This window comes from Tyto alba, unplaced genomic scaffold, assembly GCF_018691265.1.
Source record: "Tyto alba isolate M040663 unplaced genomic scaffold, T.alba_DEE_v4.0 Super-Scaffold_22, whole genome shotgun sequence".
In the NCBI taxonomy this organism is placed as follows: Eukaryota; Metazoa; Chordata; class Aves; order Strigiformes; family Tytonidae; genus Tyto; species Tyto alba.
The window spans coordinates 18,585,602-18,607,608 of record NW_024881296.1 but is presented as its reverse complement, the minus strand read 5'-3'; the positions used below and the strand labels follow the sequence as shown (position 1 = coordinate 18,607,608).

Below are 22,007 nucleotides of genomic sequence, written 5' to 3'. Positions count from 1 at the left end.
ACTCCAATTACAAGCAGCAGTGAATTTTATTTCCAAACCAGTAATCATCTCCTGAATATTTGAAAGAATACTGTAAGAAAATTAGATTTTGCTCAGATAGGTTTACAGCAGGGGCATCTGAGCTGAAAAAATATTCATCCAAATTTCAGATTGCTCCTTCAAATTAAATCTATATAGAATGATTACACCATGCTTATTTCCATGCATCTGAACAGTAAGAATAAAGCTGAATTCTCCTAAATTTAGAATAATCCTAAATTCCCAATGTTCCAGCTGTAGGTGATTTATGATCCAAACTGGGATCCAAACTTCATAGCTCTATAGACCCCTGAGAAAAATTTCTTCACCAAAAGGCTTATCAAGCATTGGAACAGGCTGCCCAGGGAAGCGGTTGAGTCACCATCCCTGGAGGTATGTAAAAGACCTAGATGTAGATGTGATGCTTAGGGACATGGTTTAGTGGTAGACTTGTCAGTGTTTACAGTTGAATTGCATGATCTTAAAGGTCTTTTCCAAACTAAATGATTCTATGATAATAGCTTAACTCCAAACTTTAAACAACAGCTCTTCAGAATTTTGTGAGTACTTCAGTGTTTACCTTAATGAAAGCATGATTATCTGCAAATAAAACAGAACATGTCATTGGGTACAAAGTTACTTTATTGTCCTTGGCCTCTAAATCTCTGCATATTTTGATTGTGTAACAGTCCCTTTTTGACAACAGGACTGAGACCCAAATTCAGAGGTCCCTCTCACATGGTGGTACACAAATTCACCAAGTTCTTCCTTTTTCTTAAAATAAAGGTCATTTTTATAGGTGATCAGGGAAATTTCTAATTTGCAATGGCTAATTTGTCAGTAAAAATTAAGCATATACACCCCTTTTTACCATTGGGATGGATGGTTTGGTCTTTGCATATGGGTAGACTCATTAATTGCAAAATAAATCACTCAAGTGTGTAGGCATTTAGCTGCCTCCAAGTTTTCAGCTTTCCTGCCAAGTGACAGTATGTTTGCTCATTTTTTTTTTTTTTGAAAGAAAATCAGAAGGGAATATTTTGGCTGCATTTCTCTCACTGGTAGGCGCACCAGTGACAGAAACACACGAAAACAGTAACAGATGAAAACAGTTTTATTAGCTATGTAAATAGAGTTAATTAAGCAGGAAAGATGAATTATTTAAAGTTGGTCACATGTGCTTCTCTGAAGTATTTTTTAAATCTCAAATTGTCAGTACATTCATAGGTAGAATAATTTCATTATTAGATTTTAAAAACAGTAGATGAAAGTATTATTGAGAACAGTAGCATTTTCTAACTAAAGCTGAATAAGAAAAATCTATGCTTCCTCTTTAAAAATGCTGATGACATTCATTAATAACTTAAATGAGGCAGAGTCCTACTACACTGATTTAATTAACAGAACCAATGATACAGTGAGGTTAAGACATTCATGTAGTTTTACACTGAAAAAAATCATATTTAATTCATCATTAATTCAAGGGGTTATATCTTTTCCAGGTTCTTCAATGCATTTTAATGAAAGTTTTTATAAAAAGTGATACATAATTCAAAAAAGAAAATGGCATTGATAAAATTAATGTAGGACTATGTTTATATCCCCAAGCACAAACAGATGGATCAGCAAACAAATATAAACAAGAATTAGTAACACTGTTCTGGCCCTGAAGAATCTTCAATAGGTTTTTTTTCAGTGAGAAAATAGTCCCGGGATTTAGCACAAGCTTTTGACCCACTCCATTGTTCACTTCAACACAGAAGGATTTGTTTTCTTTTATACTATGATAACAGCAGAAAAGGAATATAAACTAGAACCTATAGAGGTGTGACTTTTTTCCAGTTGCACAAAATATCTTCACTTTTAAAGCACAATGGCTGTCAAATGTAGAATTCCCTTAACACATAAAATGATCATCACCTCTTTCTACAACTGGTGCTTGGAATAATGAAATTTATGCAGGCATCCTTGCGGTCAAACTTATTAACTACTTTCACTGGGACTAAGTCCCATGTTACAACTGATGAAGGTTATACCATGCATCTATAACTGAAGTTCCTGGCATCCTTAATGAGTATGAGTTACTTACACGCTTCCGGTGGTGGAGCTACTGTCCGTGAGGAAGGAGCCGTTGGTCCGTTCCATCTGCGCGAGCCTGAAAGGCAGGGAAAGACAGTGACCTTCAGAGAACATGCTGTGCAGTTTAAGCAGGGGCAGTGTGAAGATCAGTTCTACTTAGAAACGGCTTAGATATGGCAATCTTGGTATACATGAATAGGAATAAACTCCTAGATTTTGTGACAAAAAACCTATAATCCAGAGGACTTTTATGAGAAACTTGTGCTATGATTAACTAATTCTACTTGCCAAACAACAAAGAACAAGTATATTTTCTGTCTCTAGTATAATTATCATTAGCTTCGCCACAATTCTCTTGGTAAAATTAGTTAAAGAGATGTTTTCACAGATGGTTTTCTTTTTGAATTTTATAAAGCTAGACTAACAAAAGAGGATGAATAGTTTTTAAGTATAGCACATGCAACATCCGAAATTATGCTTGGCAAATAACATCCCACTGTGGACAGACAAGTCCTGGAAAACAACACAAAAAACAGTGTAATTACAGGGATTCATTGCCTATGGTTCCTTGTTTTGGAAGGAATTAATCGAAACAGGCTGGATCATTATACTGTATATATTAAAGGCCATACAGCTCTTTAAAATCACAACAGGAATTTTATGTCTATTCAAGATTCTAGGAAAGATATACCTTATGTACATAAGAGTCATACATAAAAATCTATGAACACTCAAAGCTGTGCACATATAGTAGACTGCACCAAATACAGCTATTTCCTTTACTATATAGATATTTTAATTTCATGCATATTTTTGCAAGTGTGTTATGCATTATTATAGACATCTTCAAACTTCTTTTAGAAAGCAATGTGCAAGGCCCTAAAGAAACGGGAACTCTGGTGGTGTCTTTTAGCATGGAGCAAGCTTGCTGATCTGCACATTTGTTAATATTCCTCAGGGTTGAATGAGGATAAATGAAAGCACACACAGGACGAAGTTGTCTCGATCACCTCATCTCATCATGGCTGGGGTGGGAAGCTGTGTTCCAACACCTCCTCTGAAGGGAAGGACAAGCTCCTAAGTGACCAGAGAGATTCAGATCATGTCTGCTCTGGAGCATCTCAAACAGATCTAGTTCATGGTAGTAACATGCTTGCGAGTCACCTTTGTGATGCTGCTTAGCTCAGCATCTTTAAGTCTTTGATGAAACATAACATTCAAAATTAATCTTCACAGTCTCTTTGTCATATAGGGAAGTATTACAAACCCCAGTGCTTTTTGGAGAGCAGAGCCTGCCCTAAATCTCTTAGCAAGTAATAGATAACCCAACTCACAAATGCAGAGTCTACCACTTAGCATGTTTTCAATCTCCATCATTTAGTGAGGATTTGCTTGGAATAGCATATGGATCCAGGAGACAGCCTTGATCAGGGAGCAGAGGGAGACAGGGTAGAGACACTAGAGTTGCAAAGAGCCGTCAAGGCAGGATACAAACTGAAAGCTGAGAAAGGGAATTAGAAGCTACTCAGAGGCGACACAGCACGACAGAATGGGAAGACAGTACTTGATTGCAGGTAGGGGACTTCATTAACAGAAACCTGGAAGTTGAATGTTCTTGCATCAGTGACAACAAAGATTTTAAGCCTACTGGGCATAGTCTTATTAGGGAAGCCCTGATAATATTTCTTGAAAGAAGCTTAGCTGAAAAGGTCAGAACAATAAAAAAATATTTACTAGTTTATATGTGAAATATGCATAATAACAGATCCAACTAGAAAGCACACAAAAATTATAAGAAAGATATAGAATTATGTCTCTGGTTTTTAGATTTTATTACTAAAGGAAAAAAATATCTTTAATAGTTTTAGATAGCTTACTTATGTAGTACTTAGTATTTTTTTAAGTTTATGGTTTTGCTAACCAATGTCTGCACACAGCAGGTACATATTTAGCTGTGTATCCTGAAAGAGCCCTGTATAGGGCATGGTCCACCTTCAGCAAGTCTAATCCAGAGCAGAACTGCTAAGAGCTGAAGGGGAGGAGAGGGAAAATAGGCATCACACCTAGGATCTTCCTTGATCCTTAATGAGAGTCCAGAGTTTGAGCTTCATCTGGGCACAGAAAGCCACAGTATTGTGGCACCACAAGCTGAAAAAAGAACATAGGGAGACAGAAAGTTCTCACATCTTTCTAGAGAAGTCCAATTTATTTTCTCCGTGGGTTTTAATTGATTACAGCATGGCCTAAATTATAGATTCAAAGAAATGTTGAGTGATTTATATTAATGACATGTTCCAAATAGTTGAAAAGCACTACAACTTCAACATTGACAATGTACTGTGTTACTAACGAAGGATGAAAACACTCGTTGGGGGAGGGGAAAAAAAGTTGAGGCTGACAGTAGGTAGCTCTTCAGCACTATTTTCTGCCCTATTTTTCCCTTGCTGAAAAGATCATGTGTTGCATACCCTAGGTATTTAACAAACTGCTTTGAAGCTTTTTTATGGTGCCCGTAAATAAGAATTCAGTTAACTTAAACATAAGCTCTGATTTTTTATTCAAAATGCTGAAAAAGTTAACATTGTTTATTAGTTGTGGAGATCAGATACAACAATAAAAACATCTAAAGCAAAACCAAGTCAGTCCCCAGAGTAATATGGATCAATTTCTCTGTTGCCTAAAAGTTGGGTGGTGTTACTTATTTTTGAGAGGGCACCTCTGGCTAGTGCTTAACCATCACCAGCTCTGAACATACAGAAGAGAGTTCAGCAAAACACAGAAGCATTGAGATGGACTTGGCATAAGAGACGTTTTAGCATGAAAGGATGAGAGTGACCCCATAAAAGCCAGAACATAAAACATCTGCAATTATTATATGCTCTGCTAAAAGTCAGTGGTAATGGATAGTGTCAGCCTACCAAAGAAGAAAATGAAACTCTGGATCTAAAATCCTACAGGGAAAAATTATATTTCCATCAAGTTCACTTTATTTCAAAGGTTAAAAATGAAGAAACAAAAGAAAAACATCACATTTTAGAAATAAAGCGCAGTAATTCTTCAGCAGTTTCCACTCTGTATGACAAATGATGGAATTAACACATCTATTTTACCTTTAATATGACTGTATTCAGAAGCTAATGATTTAAAAACATTTTATTTACTTCTGAGAAGAGAGATTTATATCTTTTTAATAAATAATGTCTACCCAGTTGAGTGTATTAAAATCTTCAGGAATCAATCACAAAATGCAGCATACTGGTGAGAAACTGTGCATCTCTTACCTAGTAGCGTATTGCTCTATCCTGGAGTGTGTGTCATCATGAAACAGCTGTGGAGACTGGGAAGGACTAGTTTTTTAAAAAAAAATCAAAAATAAAAATTAGTGGTGTCTAAAGCAATTCACGATATAGACAACATTATTTTAAAAAGTAAGTTTGACTGATGGCAAATAAATAAATTCACAATATTGCTAAGGGGATTATTGCTTTGGGTCAGCCATGCCCTATAGCTCATGCACATCAGATTAGTTGCAACTGAGCTAAAGGAAAACAACTAGTATAATAAGATTTCCAGACAAAGGGGTTCTGCATACTCACTCATATTGCTCTGGCCACATACTGATGAGAGTGATAGGACTGTAAGGAAGACAAAAAAAGAAAAAAAAAGAAAAAAGAGAGAAAGAAAGAAACTATGAAACAAAAATTTTAGTGCCAATTAAGTAAGAGAAAGGTGGAAAAAATTTTAGTGCCAATTAAGTAAGAGAAAGGTGGAGAAGCACAAAATATTTCAACCAGCAACCCATCCAGATTATTTGAATCAGCAACAATTGATGTTGAAAAGACATCAACAGATACTGACTTGTATCATGGAGAGACAGAAGACTGACTTACATACTTAATTTTGTTAAATAAAAATCAATTTTTTAAAAAAATACCAAACCAGTGTTATTGATTGAACTGCAGTTTGTAAACCATAATCAGTTCATTTAAATTCTCCTCAAGTACTGAAGCTTATTTACAAAAAAAAAAAACCCAACCAACCAACCAAAATACCTGGAGGAAGAAACCACTACTGACAGCAAAAAAACCCCACCATAAGTCAAAGTCATCAATGCTTATTTTCCTTTTGCATAAAAATAAGCAGAGGTAAATACATATTGTATTACATTTTGACACTTGAGTAACTATTTAGGATTTTGTATTTTCCTTATTTTTTTTACTTAAAGGAACATATTACTGAGTTTTGCCACCTGCAGGGGAGAGAACCAATACCAACAGTTTCCTCAGCATGATACTAGCAATTTATCTGTATATTTCCCACATGACTGGGCCAAGAGCGTTTTATCCTGACCTGTGATTACAGTTTTGACTTTCCAATTTCTGGCACAATTGGCAAACTTTCATCACATCAAAGCATCTTTGCTTTCCTGTGTTGGAAATCCCCACAACTGCCCTGGCTAGTAACATTTCTACATTTAACTCTGTGTTGCTTCCTTCGAAGCCAGGCCATCAGTAATACCAGTTTTCAGATTACTTCCTCCTGTTTCTTAAACTGCTAATGAGTGGGTTTTGTTTGCTTATTGTAAATAAAATGCACAGTCCTCTGGTCACGAAAGCGGAGCGTGGACAATGGCACTGGGCTGTTGCACACGAGCGGAGCTTACACATGGAAGCTTCACATTCGCTGTTGCTAGCTACGCAGCGCTGTGTTCAGACAATGCAGCAGTACTGCAGGCTGCAGGATGTCGAGGAGAGTCGGTCCATGAAACTACCTCTAGTGCCCTGCCAACACATCTTAATTTTGCTCTTTTAAGAGTGTCCTTACCAAGTAAGTAAATCAAGCGCGGTATTTCTGCCAGCACCATAAGTAAGCAATACTGTGAAGACACTGAGAGTGCTCTGTTTTATTAGGCCACCTATATTTCTGAAGCCTGTAGAAACTTAATTAGCTCAGAGATTTCTAACTCCAGGGACTTTGACACAACCAAATAAACAGTGCACTTCCAAAAGCTGTCTCCCCGAAGCTAAAAGTGTTCTCTGTAAAACAGCCATTCAGCCCCCTCCAACACTACCTGCTAAAGTCCATGATATAATACTTATGAAAATCAAAGTATAAAATGTGTTACTTCTTAAAAAATAGGCAAGATCTGCAAATAATGTGAAACAATTAATAGAAAATAATACAGCACAAGGCTCTGCAACTGCTGTTGATGACTTTTTGGTTTCACTTCTTTGTTTTTAATGAAATAGGCCAGAGATCGCAGGAGAAATTACTCTGTAATCAAGCTTACGTCTCCAGGTTGTCACCCTCCAATACTGTTTGCACAGGTAGATAGCCAAGTCGGGGATGCTTTGCAAAATACTTCTTTGACCGGAACTTATTCTTCAGCACCTTTGTGAAGTCCCGTACATCTTCCCCAGATGTTGTCTTAAAAAGTTAAAAGAAATTCAATTGAACATTGCTAAATAGCATTGAGATAATAGTGCTGCTACTGTCCCAAAAAAGGATGCAAGGAAGAACTTCAAAATGTTAATGTTAAAGTTGTCTCTTTAGTGTCCTGATATACAGTACAATAATAATGGTAATGCATCTAACAAATGCATCTTCTACTGGAAAAACCATCGAGGCTTCAAATTCCCAGCAATAAGTGCATTGGATTTACCAACTACTTTATAAATTAGAGAAAAACTGCAACGGGCTCAAGTCTTAAGTTAAGCATTTATAACCAGTCTTACAAAACACAAAAATTTAATTTTTCAGAAAATAAAAAAAGGCAAATCAGTTTGCCAAATAGAAAGGGATACTCTTAGTAACTGAAAACAATCTGCACAGTATACTCATATATATGAAGCTTGTGACTCACCCAACAGACAGGAAAACCTTGTAACAGCTGTGCTGAAAAAATACAGTTAACAGTAATGGCTTTGTGTTTTGTTTTGGTTTTCTTTTTTTAAAAAAAAAACCAACTAAGCCTATATTCACAAAGTGCCACAACATTCTCACTGCCCATTCTATACTTAAACTGGAAAGTTTTATCCCAAGATGGGAGCTGTACATGCTAAATCATTCTCTACTGCAATGGCCAAGTTTTTCATAAGCATTTTCTCAAGTTATCAGATCTCTTCCTACAGGATTCTGCCACTAACCGTATCATTCGAGAGTCAAAAAAGCCCCACAGATGAATTGACAGCCACTGCACAGGCACTTTTCAAATGCACTGTCAGAAGCAGGACTGATAAGAACAATTAGTGGCTGAAGTAACAGACTCACAGACCGATTCTGCTTACTACTGCAGGGTAAGACTAATATAAAAATCAGCCACAAGATTCTTCAAGCCTGAATTTACAAGTTACAACTGGCAACTCCCACCCCACCTTACAGCTTTTTTACTGGTCCCCACTGATGTAGCCTTTTCCAAAACTGACAATTGTTTAGCCCCATTCTTCAGCCCCACATGAAACTGTGTTCTTTAGAACAGAATTAAAAATGATGCAACTGCTTTTAAACATTGGTTTAACTGGAAATAGTCACAGCAATAATGACAGCACTGTTTTGGTAATACTATTCAGTTAACTTCTGCTTCAAAAGCAGGGATACAAACAAAACATGAAGGCATAAAATACAAGGTGAAAATGGTCATAAAGAGATCTGTAGGAATTAAAAATAGTATATGGTATGCCTTTAAAGTATATGTGCTTAGACTGTACTGTTTACTTAAACAGAATGGTCCCCATCAAACATAGCTGTTACTATTAAGCATTTCTTCTTGCAACTGCAGTAAAGTGGCTATTCACCTCCTGTGTTAGCTGAAGACTTGCAACAGCTTCTACAGATTTCCAGCCCAACCACTGTAACAAACTACAGATCATATTTCTGTACCTTCTGCTTTGGGAGAAGCCTGTTACCATAAAAGGATGCCAAAAATGGATGGATAACCATAGTGAAAACATAATAAAAGACTTTTCAGTTTTGTAATTTTTTTTTCCATTAAGTACTATAAAGAAGCCTAGAAACGGGTCAGGCAACCTATTCTCTGATTTTATTCTCTATTGTCAAAACATAAAAATACTTCCCTATTCATCTATGTATTTTAATGTATGCATAATATACGCATTTACAAACTCTGTAATGCAGATCAGGTGAGCAATAAAAATTGTAGATAATCAAACTGATGTTGGTAAGAGTTTTTCACACATGGCTTTAGCAATTAACAACAAACTGAACAAATCTAGGACTAAGAGGTGTTTGAACCCCCAAATTTTAATAAATTCAGGGAGGGTTTACAAAATCATTCTGGGAAAGCATCTGTCTGCTACAATCACTGCTTCCTCCAAAGAACATGGGGCAGCCCAAAGAGCTGCTTGTTCTCACTCAGCAGTAACTCCAGCAGATGGAACTCTGTACCAAGGCCAAGGAATGAAAGTTTTAGTATGTACACATTGCAGAAATAAATGTCTGCTGAGCTGCCAAACTTCTCCTCTGCTGTATTCTTTATTTGGTATGACAGCCTGACCCAGTTCCTTGGAAAAACCAATATGACTGTGTACTGACTGGGAATAATAAATACTAACTAGTGAAATTTGAGCACACTTGGAAGAACTATTTTAATTAACATGCAACTAAGATGCAGCTCTTAGAAATACTTCTGTGTTTTTTGCATATAACCACACTACACAATTCAAACCAAAATCATGCCAAGAGAGGTGCACTATAACATTTTACTTTTGAAAAAGAATAGCCAGGCACTGTTGTGTAGAATCTATCTACTAAATGGAAACCAACAGGTAGCTTATACACTTTCTTACATCATGACATCCTGGCTATTTCTACACATGTCATTAGCACAAATACCATTGTAGTTATAGAACTGCTTCAAAAGTGAAGAAAAAAAATCCTTTCCTTCACTGAAAATTTCAGCCAAAAGACCATGGTTTCAAACTCAATTTAAAATCTCAGTTCTTAGAACAAGAAAAAGTTCAGGAAGGAATAACTAAGATTCACAGCTGGCACACATAAATAACTAAAAAACCATCTGTAGCAGAAAGTCTCAAGGAGAAAATCTGTAACAACTGACAAACTGGCATTACCGCTCTTCAGTATACCAGCCAGGCATAAATGGAGTCATAAATCATTAACTAAAACCATATAAATTCCTTGTAAATCAATGCAAATTTAAGAAACTGGGATTTATGTGTAAAGCAGTGGAAAAAAACAGAATATGCTAAGAAATGGTTTTCATATGGAGGTTTAAAAAACAGTTGGCATACCAGAGAAGCTGTGGATGAACAGCTCCCTGGAAATGTTCAAGGACAGGTTGGATGGGGCTTTGAGCAACCTTGTCTAGTGGAAGCTGTCTCTGCACATGGCAGGGGGCTTGGAGCTAGATGATCTTCAAGGTCCCTCCTTCCAACCCAAACCATTCTATGTTTCTGTATGTTTTTAATATATTAGAAAAACTCTTCATTTAGAAAAAGCACTACCAAGAATGCAATAAACCAGTTAGAGAGCTCTAAATTAAATAATATACAATATAAAAATGATCATAAATAAACATGTATACAAAGCATTTAATATGTGAATAAATAATATATAATACTTATAACAAACACATACATTTATCTACATTTCTCACAATTAATAATAAAAAAAAAAGATAATGAAAGCCCAAACAATTTCCCATTCCTTTCACAGCACCTACCTATGTAAAAGGACTAGTCTGCATCTAAGTCATCATTCTCTTAATACATTTCTTATACTATGTCTAACACAAAGCCAAGGAGCTGTTCTAATATACACATAGAAACTGATTCCCAGAAGAGATGTAAACCTCCCTAATGAATGCTGACGTTAACACCAGCCAGATATTCATGGGTTATGAGGAAGCTGGAGAGAAAGGTACACGGCCATTCAATACACAAAATAATCAAGCAAGTTCCAAGAAAATATGTTTTGTATAATAAGACATGGTGAGTGGTACAAAATTTACAGCATAAAAGAACATCTATAATTTAAAAGGACTTTAATAGAAACCCTAGTAGAGATACCTGAATTTGATACTCTTCAAATGCTCTAGTAAATTTTAAGGTTTGTGTTTTTTAAAAAAAAAATTTTTACATCTCCATATTTTTCCTTCTTGACATTTTATTTTTTGGTAACATTTGGTAGAATCTGTACCATTATCCTGACTGTTCTTGTTGGAAAACAAAATTCTTAGACCTACTTATGGTAACAGCTACCATATGTGCAGGTATAGTGATAGCTGCGTCTTAAAGCGGCTGTCAGTTAGGTACCTCTGGGAGGCTGGGAAACTCCCCAGAGTAGGATGTTGGGTAGAGAGACAGATACTTAATTCCTCTAATTATTTTTAAAATATTGACACCTAAGAATGCAATTCACCAATAACTTAAACGCATATTTAAGTGAATGCATTCACTCACATTCAACAAAGCACCCTCACTTTTAAAAAGCATCTCACGTCCCTTGATAGAGGCATGAGATAGGATACCATAAAAATTAGGTTATTAAAGGTATAAGGACTATTTATGGCTGTCACTGTCACATCAGTGATGTTTGCACTGTGTAGCATTACGAAGTTTACCCTTCTGTGACCACTTTCAAAATAGGGGCATTTCATAGCAATTTCTCACCAAGAGGAGAGGTTGATTATAAATTGTGTGTGTATTTTAGTTTACTCCAATGAAAACAAGCTGTAATTTCAAGAGTGACTAACTTACCTCAGAATTTAACAGAATTTAACAAATTAAATTGCAATAGGGTAGCAGATCACATAAACCAGCTATCTGAGCAAAGGTAAGAGTGAGACCTAGAGGAAAGCACATTGCCCAGCTGCTAGGATATCAAAGACTACCCTGATCAGAGAGCTATTCTTCTCAATGCAAAGCATAATCTCTGAACTCCACATCTGGAAGCGATGTCCTGCATGCAAAGAAGCCAGATTCAACCATTCTTGCTGCTTTCTTTCATTTTCCCCACAGAACAATCCCATTTTGATAATGGTGAAGCATCATGTTTGGTGATTGGTAAATGTGTCAAGGTGAAACCACTGACTTATGTCAGTTGGTAGCTTATAAAACACTAAGGCTGTTTAATGTTCAGGAATGTAGCTGTTTTCTCTGAATGTCAGTAGCAATTAAATTTTCAGATGATTTGCCTAGAGAAGAAATCTTAGCAGGCACTATTGCAGATAAGTTTTATTGTGCCTGGAAAAAAACTTCTGTCTATGGTGAAGTATCATTCAACCAATAATTTCTGACATCTTGCCTATCACGTTCTGAGCTCTTTCAGGGAAATAGAATACTGGAAGATGAAGGGGCTAACTTTTTCTTCCATTATTTTGTGTAGAAAGGCTACAAAAAAAGAGTTCCCAAAATAAGAAGCTGGGGCAGGTGAGTGCAGTGGCACAGAACTACAAAAATTGATTATACTTTAATTGAGGTCAGGAAGTAGGACTACTTGCAATGAGAAAATTTTCAGAACTGATGATCTGATATTTGTACATTACCTCAGAAAATCTGCTTTTAAGATTTTATTGGGGAATGTAGAAGTTGTGAAGTGGAAACAGTTTGGAGAAAGAAAACTGATGCAGTAACTATATCCGTCTTAAACTCAAAGGACCCATTGGTACAGAAAGCCACATTAGTATAACACAAGTACAACTACTGAGGGAATTTCCATTCCAAAAAAGCTAAAAAAAAATCATGTAGGTACTTATATAAGAGTATTCCTGAATTAGATGCTAGGAAAATCTTAAAAAATTTTTATACGTCTCTGTAAAATTCTACATTAAAACATATTTCTCCATCTTTTTAGAACAAAAGTATTTAAAGGTGAAAAAATAACTACAATAGCATGGCCTTTCTACTACTTAGAGACAGTAATGTTTTCAGTTCCTTACCCACCCATCTCTAAATCCTGAACAAAAGAGAAAAACACATGACCAAAGTCATTATGAATTTTTGCATTTCCAGCATCAAGAAAACTAAATTGCAAGCTGAGTGTTAAATGGCATTACAGATTAGGATAACTGCACATAACTATCTGTTGTAAATAGCCCTACTTTAAAATAATGAAGCAATTCTCACCTGATGCAAATATCACGAAACTCATTAAAATGGAGAATTGTCCCCTTGCAAATTTTATTTTAAAAACAGATTTCTTAAGCCATTCTGTTGTGGCTTTGGCTGAGGCAGAATTAATTTTTCCTCTTTGTAGCTAGAATAGTGATGTGCTTCGGATTCAGTATGGGATTTGGTATGAGAAGAATGTTGTTAATATAACTGATGTTTTCAGTTGTTGCTAAGAAATCAGGGACTTTCCCACTGCCCACTTCCTGCTGGTGTGCAGGTGCACAAGAAGCTGGGAGGGAGCACAGCCAGAGTAATGGACCCAAACTGGCCAGTTAAATATTCTATATCGCGTAATGTCATGCTCAGTATATAAAGGAGGGTCAGCCACGAAGGGAGACAGTTTCTCTCTAGCTTCCAGGATTGCAGTTTCGGAATCTTGGCTTCTCGGGGATTGCTAGCCAGCAACGGGCTGGGTATTGGTTGGATGGGTGGTGAGCAATCACACTGTGCATTACCTGTTTGTACTTTCTATTATTGTTATTATTGTTTTATTTTACTTCAATTATTAAACTGTTTTTATCTCAACCCATAAATCTCCCTACCTTTACTCCTCTAATTCTCTCCTCCATTCTCCGGGCAGGGAAGAGTGAGTGAGCGGCTACATGGTGTTTGGCTGCTGGCTGGGTTTAAACCATGACATATTCTCCAAATTATTTTATATTTAGGTTGAAGTAACTGAGCTTCTGAGAAATCCCTTCATACCCTAGACTGAACTTCTTACCTTAAGACAATTAAAAGGTCTTCCCTCCATCTGTGACTAAGCTTCAGTTCTAAATGGCAGCTTTATTAACCAGGAAAGCAATTTTTTTCCTAATTATTGCTAGTTTTCTTGATATTAATGTACATTAACAGTAAGAAACAGAAGATGGATTTTATTAATGCAGCTTGATGAGTACATGTATTTGTGCTTTGCTTTGCAACACCAGCCACAAAAGCAATATTTTAACATTAACAGCCTTTGAATTTGGTTCAAGGTAGAGTAGATGAACTCTTCCTATTCAGGCTATCTGTACTGTAATATAATGGATTCTAAGGAACAATTCATTGGCCTTTCAAACCTTCTATTTATTTATTTATTTATTTTTATTTCACAGATCCAGCTCTATGCTATTTTTCAGGCATTTTTTCATTTAAACATATAAGCTATTTTACTAATTTACTGAAAAGAATTTTGCAATTCTTGACTATTATATTGCAATAAATTAGTTCAATTTGTAGACAGGTTTAGCAACAAAATAGTACACCAACCATAGTGCATTATTACAAATAGTAATAATACATAACACTAGATTCTTTTCCTGAAATCAGTTCTTTATTCTTGACCTAATTCAGATGAGATTAGTTAAAATGGATTGCATGTAGGTACTGATTATGGATGTCAGACAGGCATATAAGAAGACTGATAATGGGTCATTTCTTTTTACAGAAATGGGGCTAGCAGAGTATATTTACAGCAGGATCCAAAAAAATTCCAGCTCCCATGTTCAGCTTCCAAACTAATGAGAGTCAGTGCTGGATCTCTAATTTTATGCGTCACCAATTTCCTTCCTTTACTCCTTCCTTATATACACCTTCCTCACTCAATTTAATCAAGAATGTCACCTCAATTGCCTTATTATCTGTTAGTGGGTTCACCTTATTCCTCCCATGTCATGGAAAGAAGGGACTTTTTCCTTAGGTTACCTTATTTTGCACTTCATACTGCTCTAAAACGTTATTCTTTTTACAGTGGTAATAGAAATCTTAATTACAATACAAGCTGTCCCTAATCCCAGGGACAGTGGGATTTCCATCCAGTTCCAGAATATATTTTCCTGTATGGCAGCTTTTAATTCTAAATGAAATGACTCACAGTTACATATGTGAACATTTTTGACAAGAACTGAAAATGTCTCTCAGATATTGAATCTGCTGCTTCAGATAAAACCTGCAAGTCATCAAAAATATACCATCCTGTTCTAGGGACAGTACTATACCTCCTACCAGATGTAATCTGTATTTGACTAATGCAACAGGAAGGGTATCTTACTCTGTGGACCGGCAGCATTATCTATTTTGACACACCTTACACTTTCACTTCTGAATTTTCTGTATGTTATAGGCATTAACAAAGAACATTTCTGTTCCATGACCATGATATAAACTAAAGATGAGGTTTCAGAAAACTTTGTAAGGAAAAAAAAAACTGAATCTAAGAAAAATACAGCTCAAACATTTTCAGATTATTTGGGTTATGTTGGCTAAGGAGGCAAGTAAACAATCAGTATCACTGTATTTTTAATGATGTCTAATAAAGGAAAGAAAACACCATCGACCTCCAAATCATGAGTGTTAGAAGAGTCATGTGAGCATGAGCAAAACTGGGTTTATGTCATACCTCAAAACCAGTATGAAACCAAACCAGAAAATGACCTCCGAAAAGAGGAGGCAGAAAGAGAAAACCAGTGACAGAATATAACAAACATTAGAACTGGCTGAAAAATGATAAATCTACTTCAAAAAAATTTCTTCATAATGTAGCCTGGCATGCCAATTTATCAATCGAATCCTAAAATTAGGTTATAGAATTAAAAAAAATATATTATCATAACTTATGGTTTCTTCTGATCATACTGAAGTGAAAACACTACTTAACAGAATTTGAATTCTGTTACAGGAGACACATTGGATGAAAAAGAGAGGGAAAACACAGGTAATAAGACCAACTACTACAGCAAAAGACAGTCAAATAACTCAATGATTTTTTACTAGTAAAAGAACTCACAGAACCTTGTAACACTATTGTAAATCAGCTCTATTTCATCAGCTCTAGTTACATTCTGGTCTGAACTTGTTTTTCTGAGCATATACTTTTCACCACTTGTTTAAATTACATACTGATTATCCTATTAATTTATTTGTGACTGAGTTAAAATTCTTAAGAATGTACTCAACTATCAGACTTAAAAAGAAGTTAAAGTGTTATTTGTATGAAGGAGGTTACCCACTCTCCCACTTAAGAAAATCTCCGAGAAACTTCCATAGAAAAATAATTTTTGAAATTTCATTAGGAGAATATTGTGTTGTAAAAGTCCTCTCAGAGGTGGATACTTTTACCCATTTCTCCAGAATCCAAACATCCCCCTACATAAAATCAGCAGCCCTAGCAATGTCCCTGTTGACTTACAAAGAGAAAGCCAGGAAGACAGGCCCTACTAAACTTACGAAAAATAAATCCTGGCAGAATATCTAGCTGACAAAAGACTACAGAAAGAATTAGAACAACAAATAATGCAAAAAAAAAAAAAAAATCCCTTAGGAACAGTCAGTAGATTGGTACTCACAGGTATACAATACTCCACCATTGGGTAATGCAATTTATGCCCTTTTGCTGTACGGCCAGAAAAGAAACAGCTCTGGCAGACGTCATAGTTGAAATGTTTTAAGCTCCGGTACCTATGGGGGACATTAAACAAAGCAATTAGAGCTTCCTAAATTTAGTTCTAATATTTACTTGTTACTAAGCCTCACAAAGCAAATTATTCTCTGAAATGGTGTCATCTTCTTTTCAGCAGCAGCAACACAAGGACATAGCGAGGTTGTTGGGATTAGCTCAGAAGGCACTGTGCAGCGCGCAGGAAGCGCGGCCGGGACGTGGCTGCCGACCGAGGGGGCTGCCAAATCACAGCCCCCTCAGTCCACTTCACACAACCTTCCTACGCTACACAGGTCGCCTCACTGAGTATTTAAAAGAAATTCCTGCCTCCTATAGTCATATAGAGAGACAGTGTCTAACATCTACTACCCAAGTTGACAGGCATCAGCTTCATAGATGGAGTGTGAAGAGTTTACCATTTTAAAGTTCAAATTGACTTAAAACTATATTGCTTTAGTTTTAATTTTCCTCTCTTTATTATTCGGATGGTATCTCAGAAAAAAACATTTATAAACCAGACTGGTTTACTTTTCTATGTTTCTACATTTACCAGTTAGCTTAAATGTTTGTACCTCATTTTGATGCTCGGAAGTTTTAAACACATTTCAGAAAATAAAGCTCTTGAGTTTATGAATTTAAAAAAAAAATATATATAAAATTAAGTTTAAAAATTTTGTTGATTTACTTACTTTTGGGGTTTTAAGAGCATCTATAAGTATAAACAAGGTAACAAACTTAGACAGTACCCCTTGTATTACACATAGCCAGCAGGAGCACAACTAATTTTTTTTTATTGAAGCTGACTAAAGCAACAATTCAATACCAGATTCCACCCACCATTTTTTATAGTATGATTGTTCTGACTGGATTAGGTTATATCATTTGTATGAAACTAAAATGAGTTAACTGAACCAAATTGAATAGCTACTGGATAGTTAAAGTCTAAATTAAATTGCTTCCTGAGAGCAGTTTTCAGTACCAATCCACTTTTTTCCCCTGCTGAGTTTTATGTTTTGTTTTGTAAGAGAATATGTGTCTACAAATGTAAAGGTTCACTTCTAAGGATGCTGATGCAACTGTTTATAATCTTTACTCAGAGCCTGTGTATTAAATGGCCACATCTACCTTCTGCTAAGATGCTAGATGCTTTTGTTGTTGCAGATCTCTAACTTCACTGTAGAAATTATTTAGAATGAGCCATTCCTTTGTCTTCCTTTCTATCTCTATCTCTATCCCTTCCTTCTCCACACAAAATATTTCAGTACAGACAAGATTCATCAGCCCCAGTTTAGGAATATAAGGAGATATGTGAGCTGGAGTTTTGTCACCCTATGCTCCCCCAAGCATCAAGAAAAATAGGCACATTTAGAGGCATTTCATCTTCTCTTAAGGCAGGCAACAAAGTTTGACCAGATTAATTACTTTTGGAAGTACTCACATATCTATATTTCTATTAAAAGAAGAGGGTTGCTAGCTCAATAAGACTGACTAAAGTCAGCATGCCTAAAGCTAGGCGACATGAATCAGACCTCAGGACTCATTATCTTTTAAAACAACAGAAAGAAGGAGAAACAGAAAGCATGGTGAACACAAATTACTCATCTGCCTAGATACCTAATGAAAAGTCTTAGAATCATTTACAAGAAAGACTGCTTTATATCATTCCTAAATAATACACTTGACTTCATGACAACAGTAGAAGAAAAAGTCAGTTATGTTTAGCTCTAGTCCCTACTTCCCACCTTGTCGTTCCGCCTGATTTTATACACTGGAGCACTCAATTCACAAATGCATGTTAGTTGCAGCAGTATTCACTAAGGGTAGCAACTATCTCATGCCCCATGATGATAATTCATAGTAAAATCACACAGTTTAGGAAGATAACATGGCAAATATCCCTGGTGTCTTACCTAAAGCCAACAATTGGACACTCTTTACAGATGTTGCACTTGGCCTGATGTTTTGCTGTTTCTGCAGCTGCCACACGGTGTAGAACTGGTAGCCATACCATAGACTGTGGCTCTAAGCGCATCCAATCTATAAATTCCTTTACAGTTATCTCCGGCTTATTGTGGTTCTGTGGAGAGGAAAAAAACACCATATCCAAATTAAAAAAAAAAAAACAAAAACAAAAAACAAAAAACAAAACAAAACAACAAACACACACACAAACAGATTTTCTCTTAGAATTCAATTAAAAAACCCAACAACCTGTGTCAATCCTTTCCATGCCAGGTTAATGTAAAGCCAGATACAAGATACAAGAAATAACTTCGATTAAAATGCAAATAAAGAAATCAAGTTAGTCAGTAAGAATATAGAGGATTAAACAGCTGTGATAGAGTAGACAGATGGTGACAAAATTGGAGTACATAGTATAGCCATCTTTGAACTGAAAAGACTTGAAAAAGAAGTAAGGGAGGATGAAGGGGAAGCATGTAAAGACATGGCTGTCTTTTGAGTTAAAATCAATGCCAGACTGCTAAAAGTCTTTAGTGCTTGCATATGTCTACTAATTACCACGAGACTCATGCAATTTTTTTATTGTATTCTGAGCCCATAGTATTTTTTCAAGTTAGCACATTAAGCAAACACACGAGTAAATAAACAGGTAAATAAATGAGAAAGAAATCTGCCACTTCTAGGCAATCACTGCAAGACTACAGCAGAGCTAGAGCCGCTTAATCATTAGCATGATTATTTTAAGAAGCAGACATGCTTCCACATTCTCTTTAAGCCGTAACCACCAGAGGAGCCTAGCTGTAAAGGTATTATATTCATCAACTTTATTAGCAATAAGAACACAGGTCATCTTTCTGAGCTCTCTGGATGTAACAGAGCACAACTTAAAATGGAAGATATTCTTAAATGGTAACACATGATGAGAAGCAACACTAGGCTCCTTAACCTATTCATAGTTCAAGTCAATTTTTGCCAGTAAGAGGGAGCAGCATGAAAACAAGAGAATAACATGCTTTCCCCACTAGCAAAATACTTGTTTTCAGTAGGCAGAAATGTCATGCAGCTGCACACTTTCTCTATGATCTCTTAATGACCAGGGACTGAAATTGAGCTATTCATGTGAGACAAGGGACACAACCTTATCATCAGTATAACCATATCATCACATCAAGTATTTAAACGCTACCCTGCTAGTAGCCCTCACCCATAATTGAGCAGCATGGGAGATGGGGCAGATCCTTGAGGGACATAAAAACCATTCTTCCGTGACAGAAAAACTCTGCCACTAACAAATTATTAATTTATTTCAGTATGACTTGAACCACTTGAGGTCAGCCATAGGTACATCAAGCACCATCCGTTACTGTTGGAAGCAGCAATGTTAAAACCCCAGGGGAAGCTTTACATGGTTAATTGGTCAAACCAACTTCCATAAGTATCTACCAAATTATTCATGATCTGGACAAACATTCTTCCAATTCCAATCATCTCAGAGTCCAGAAATGAATCTAATAGTTCTGAAAAAAGTTAACACAACTGAATTTTTCAAAGCACTGGATGAAAGTGTAGAAATGTCTATGAAAAAATGGCAGAAGAAAAATGCTCCAGAAGTTCATTATAATATTTAATGTTTGATTCAATAAAATCAGAAAAATTAAAGTTAGTAGTTTTATGTATGCCACAGTGAAGTTTTAATCGATATATAATTTCTGACAATACTCAAAGCAGCCACCTTCACAGAAATAATACACTCATGGAGTATAGTTATCACTAGCAAACAGTTGGGGCCTTAGGCATACTTGACAAAGTCTGAGTTAGGTTGTGTTCTATTACAATATCCTCTTTTTAATTCTCATCTTCTTTAAACAGACAGATGCTCCTTGCAGCCTCATTAACCCCCTGCATGTAGTGTGGAGCTGAACAGCAGGCTATAAGACAGCTTTATTCCATGTTCTAATATGTTACATAAAGGCTCACGATATACAAATGACTATGCTTGAAGTTTTGTGCAACTGCAAGCTCTTTTGTCAGTAAAATAATGCTAAATAATTTCCTAATGCACCAGGTCAGAAAATTACCATAAACATCATTCTCTTGTTCTGTTGAGATCATGTCTTGTTCCAGCAGGAAAAAGCATGCTGTTCTCACAGTACCAGGTTGCTCTGAATGATGCAAAGCAGGATAATTGGCTGCTACAAAATTTTTTAACAGCTTTTAAGGCAGCCAATATTGCCAAAACCATGAAGATTTATATATCCTTTTTTGCTAAACGTAATTTGTTTGATCCTCTCCTAAACCATAAACCATCTTTCACAGCCTAATTTTCACAATAACTTCCAACATTTAGTTGCAGGAGCATATTCATTTCTGTTGAAAAACTCAATGCATGTTTTAAAACTCCTCTCTTCTACTTACACCATGTAAAAGTGAATATTAACACTTCAGAGAGAGGGTTTTTTTCACATGAAGGTCTTTGTTATCTTACCTGTTGGAAGCAGCTGCGCACACTGGGTTCAATGTTGCTGCCACCGAAGGCTGCCACTTCCCCAAGCTGCCGCGGGATCTGGATAGCATCATGAAGCAGCAGACCCAGCTGCCTCTGGTCGCACATTTCTGTGGGGCCTGCCACCTCCTTGAAGAGATCTGCAACACCGACAAGAAGCACCAGCTCGTTTTGCTTCCATGTACACCCCTTTCTATTCAGTAACGCTGCAGCTCAAGCTTTGTAATTTTTGTAATCCAATCAATGGTTACAGGTGGCCACTGTCCCATTTACAATAGCTTACGCTCATCTAATCTTGATTACTTTTGACTACGTTTTCTTGACCCGCAACCATAGAATTGAAAAAAGTAAGGCCAAATGAATGAAACTATATAGTTTCTTAGGGCATCTCGTGATAAAACTACATGGCAGCTCCTGCTTTACCTAGGAGCAGCTGTGTGAAAAAACAAGAGAGATATCACAAAATCAGAACAGCTTTTTGTTCTAATCCATCATTACCACATCGCTCCCCTAATATTTACCAAGTTTTTGGTGTTATCACTAGGGAAGGATGCTTTCCATAGAGCACAAGTGCTCTCGATCCCAGGTGTAAGAAATCAGGAAAGGCAGGCAGAAACTGGCATGGTTGAGTTGAGACCTGCTGGTCAAACTAAAGAGCAGGAAGGAAATGCACAAGCAGTGGAAGCAGGGACAGGTATCCTGGGAAGAGTATAGGGATGCTGCCTGGCTGTGTAGGGATGGAACCAGGAAGGCCAAGGCGTGGCTGGAGCTGAACTTGGCAAGGGATGCAAAGAAAAATAAGGAGGGCTTCTACAGGTATGTCAGCCAGAAAAGAAAGGTCAAAGAAAGTAATGAGCAAGACTGACAAACTGGTAACAATGGA

At 36.4% G+C, this 22,007-nt stretch overlaps 1 protein-coding gene across 7 annotated transcripts in view; it reads right to left on the bottom strand.

Annotated features, from left to right (window-relative positions):
- UTRN (utrophin) overlaps positions 1 to 22,007 on the bottom strand; it is a 387,073-nt gene that overhangs the window by 21,186 nt on the left and 343,880 nt on the right. For all 7 annotated transcript variants that reach the window (XM_042795633.1, XM_042795636.1, XM_042795635.1 and 4 more), the window contains 7 exons: positions 21,107 to 21,264; positions 18,570 to 18,736; positions 16,568 to 16,679; positions 7,388 to 7,524; positions 5,694 to 5,732; positions 5,379 to 5,444; positions 2,108 to 2,173 (listed from right to left, as the gene is read on the bottom strand). In XM_042795633.1, coding sequence (XP_042651567.1) covers positions 2,108 to 2,173; positions 5,379 to 5,444; positions 5,694 to 5,732; positions 7,388 to 7,524; positions 16,568 to 16,679; positions 18,570 to 18,736; positions 21,107 to 21,264 — 745 coding nt within the window. The remainder of the gene's footprint in view (positions 1 to 2,107; positions 2,174 to 5,378; positions 5,445 to 5,693; positions 5,733 to 7,387; positions 7,525 to 16,567; positions 16,680 to 18,569; positions 18,737 to 21,106; positions 21,265 to 22,007) is intronic.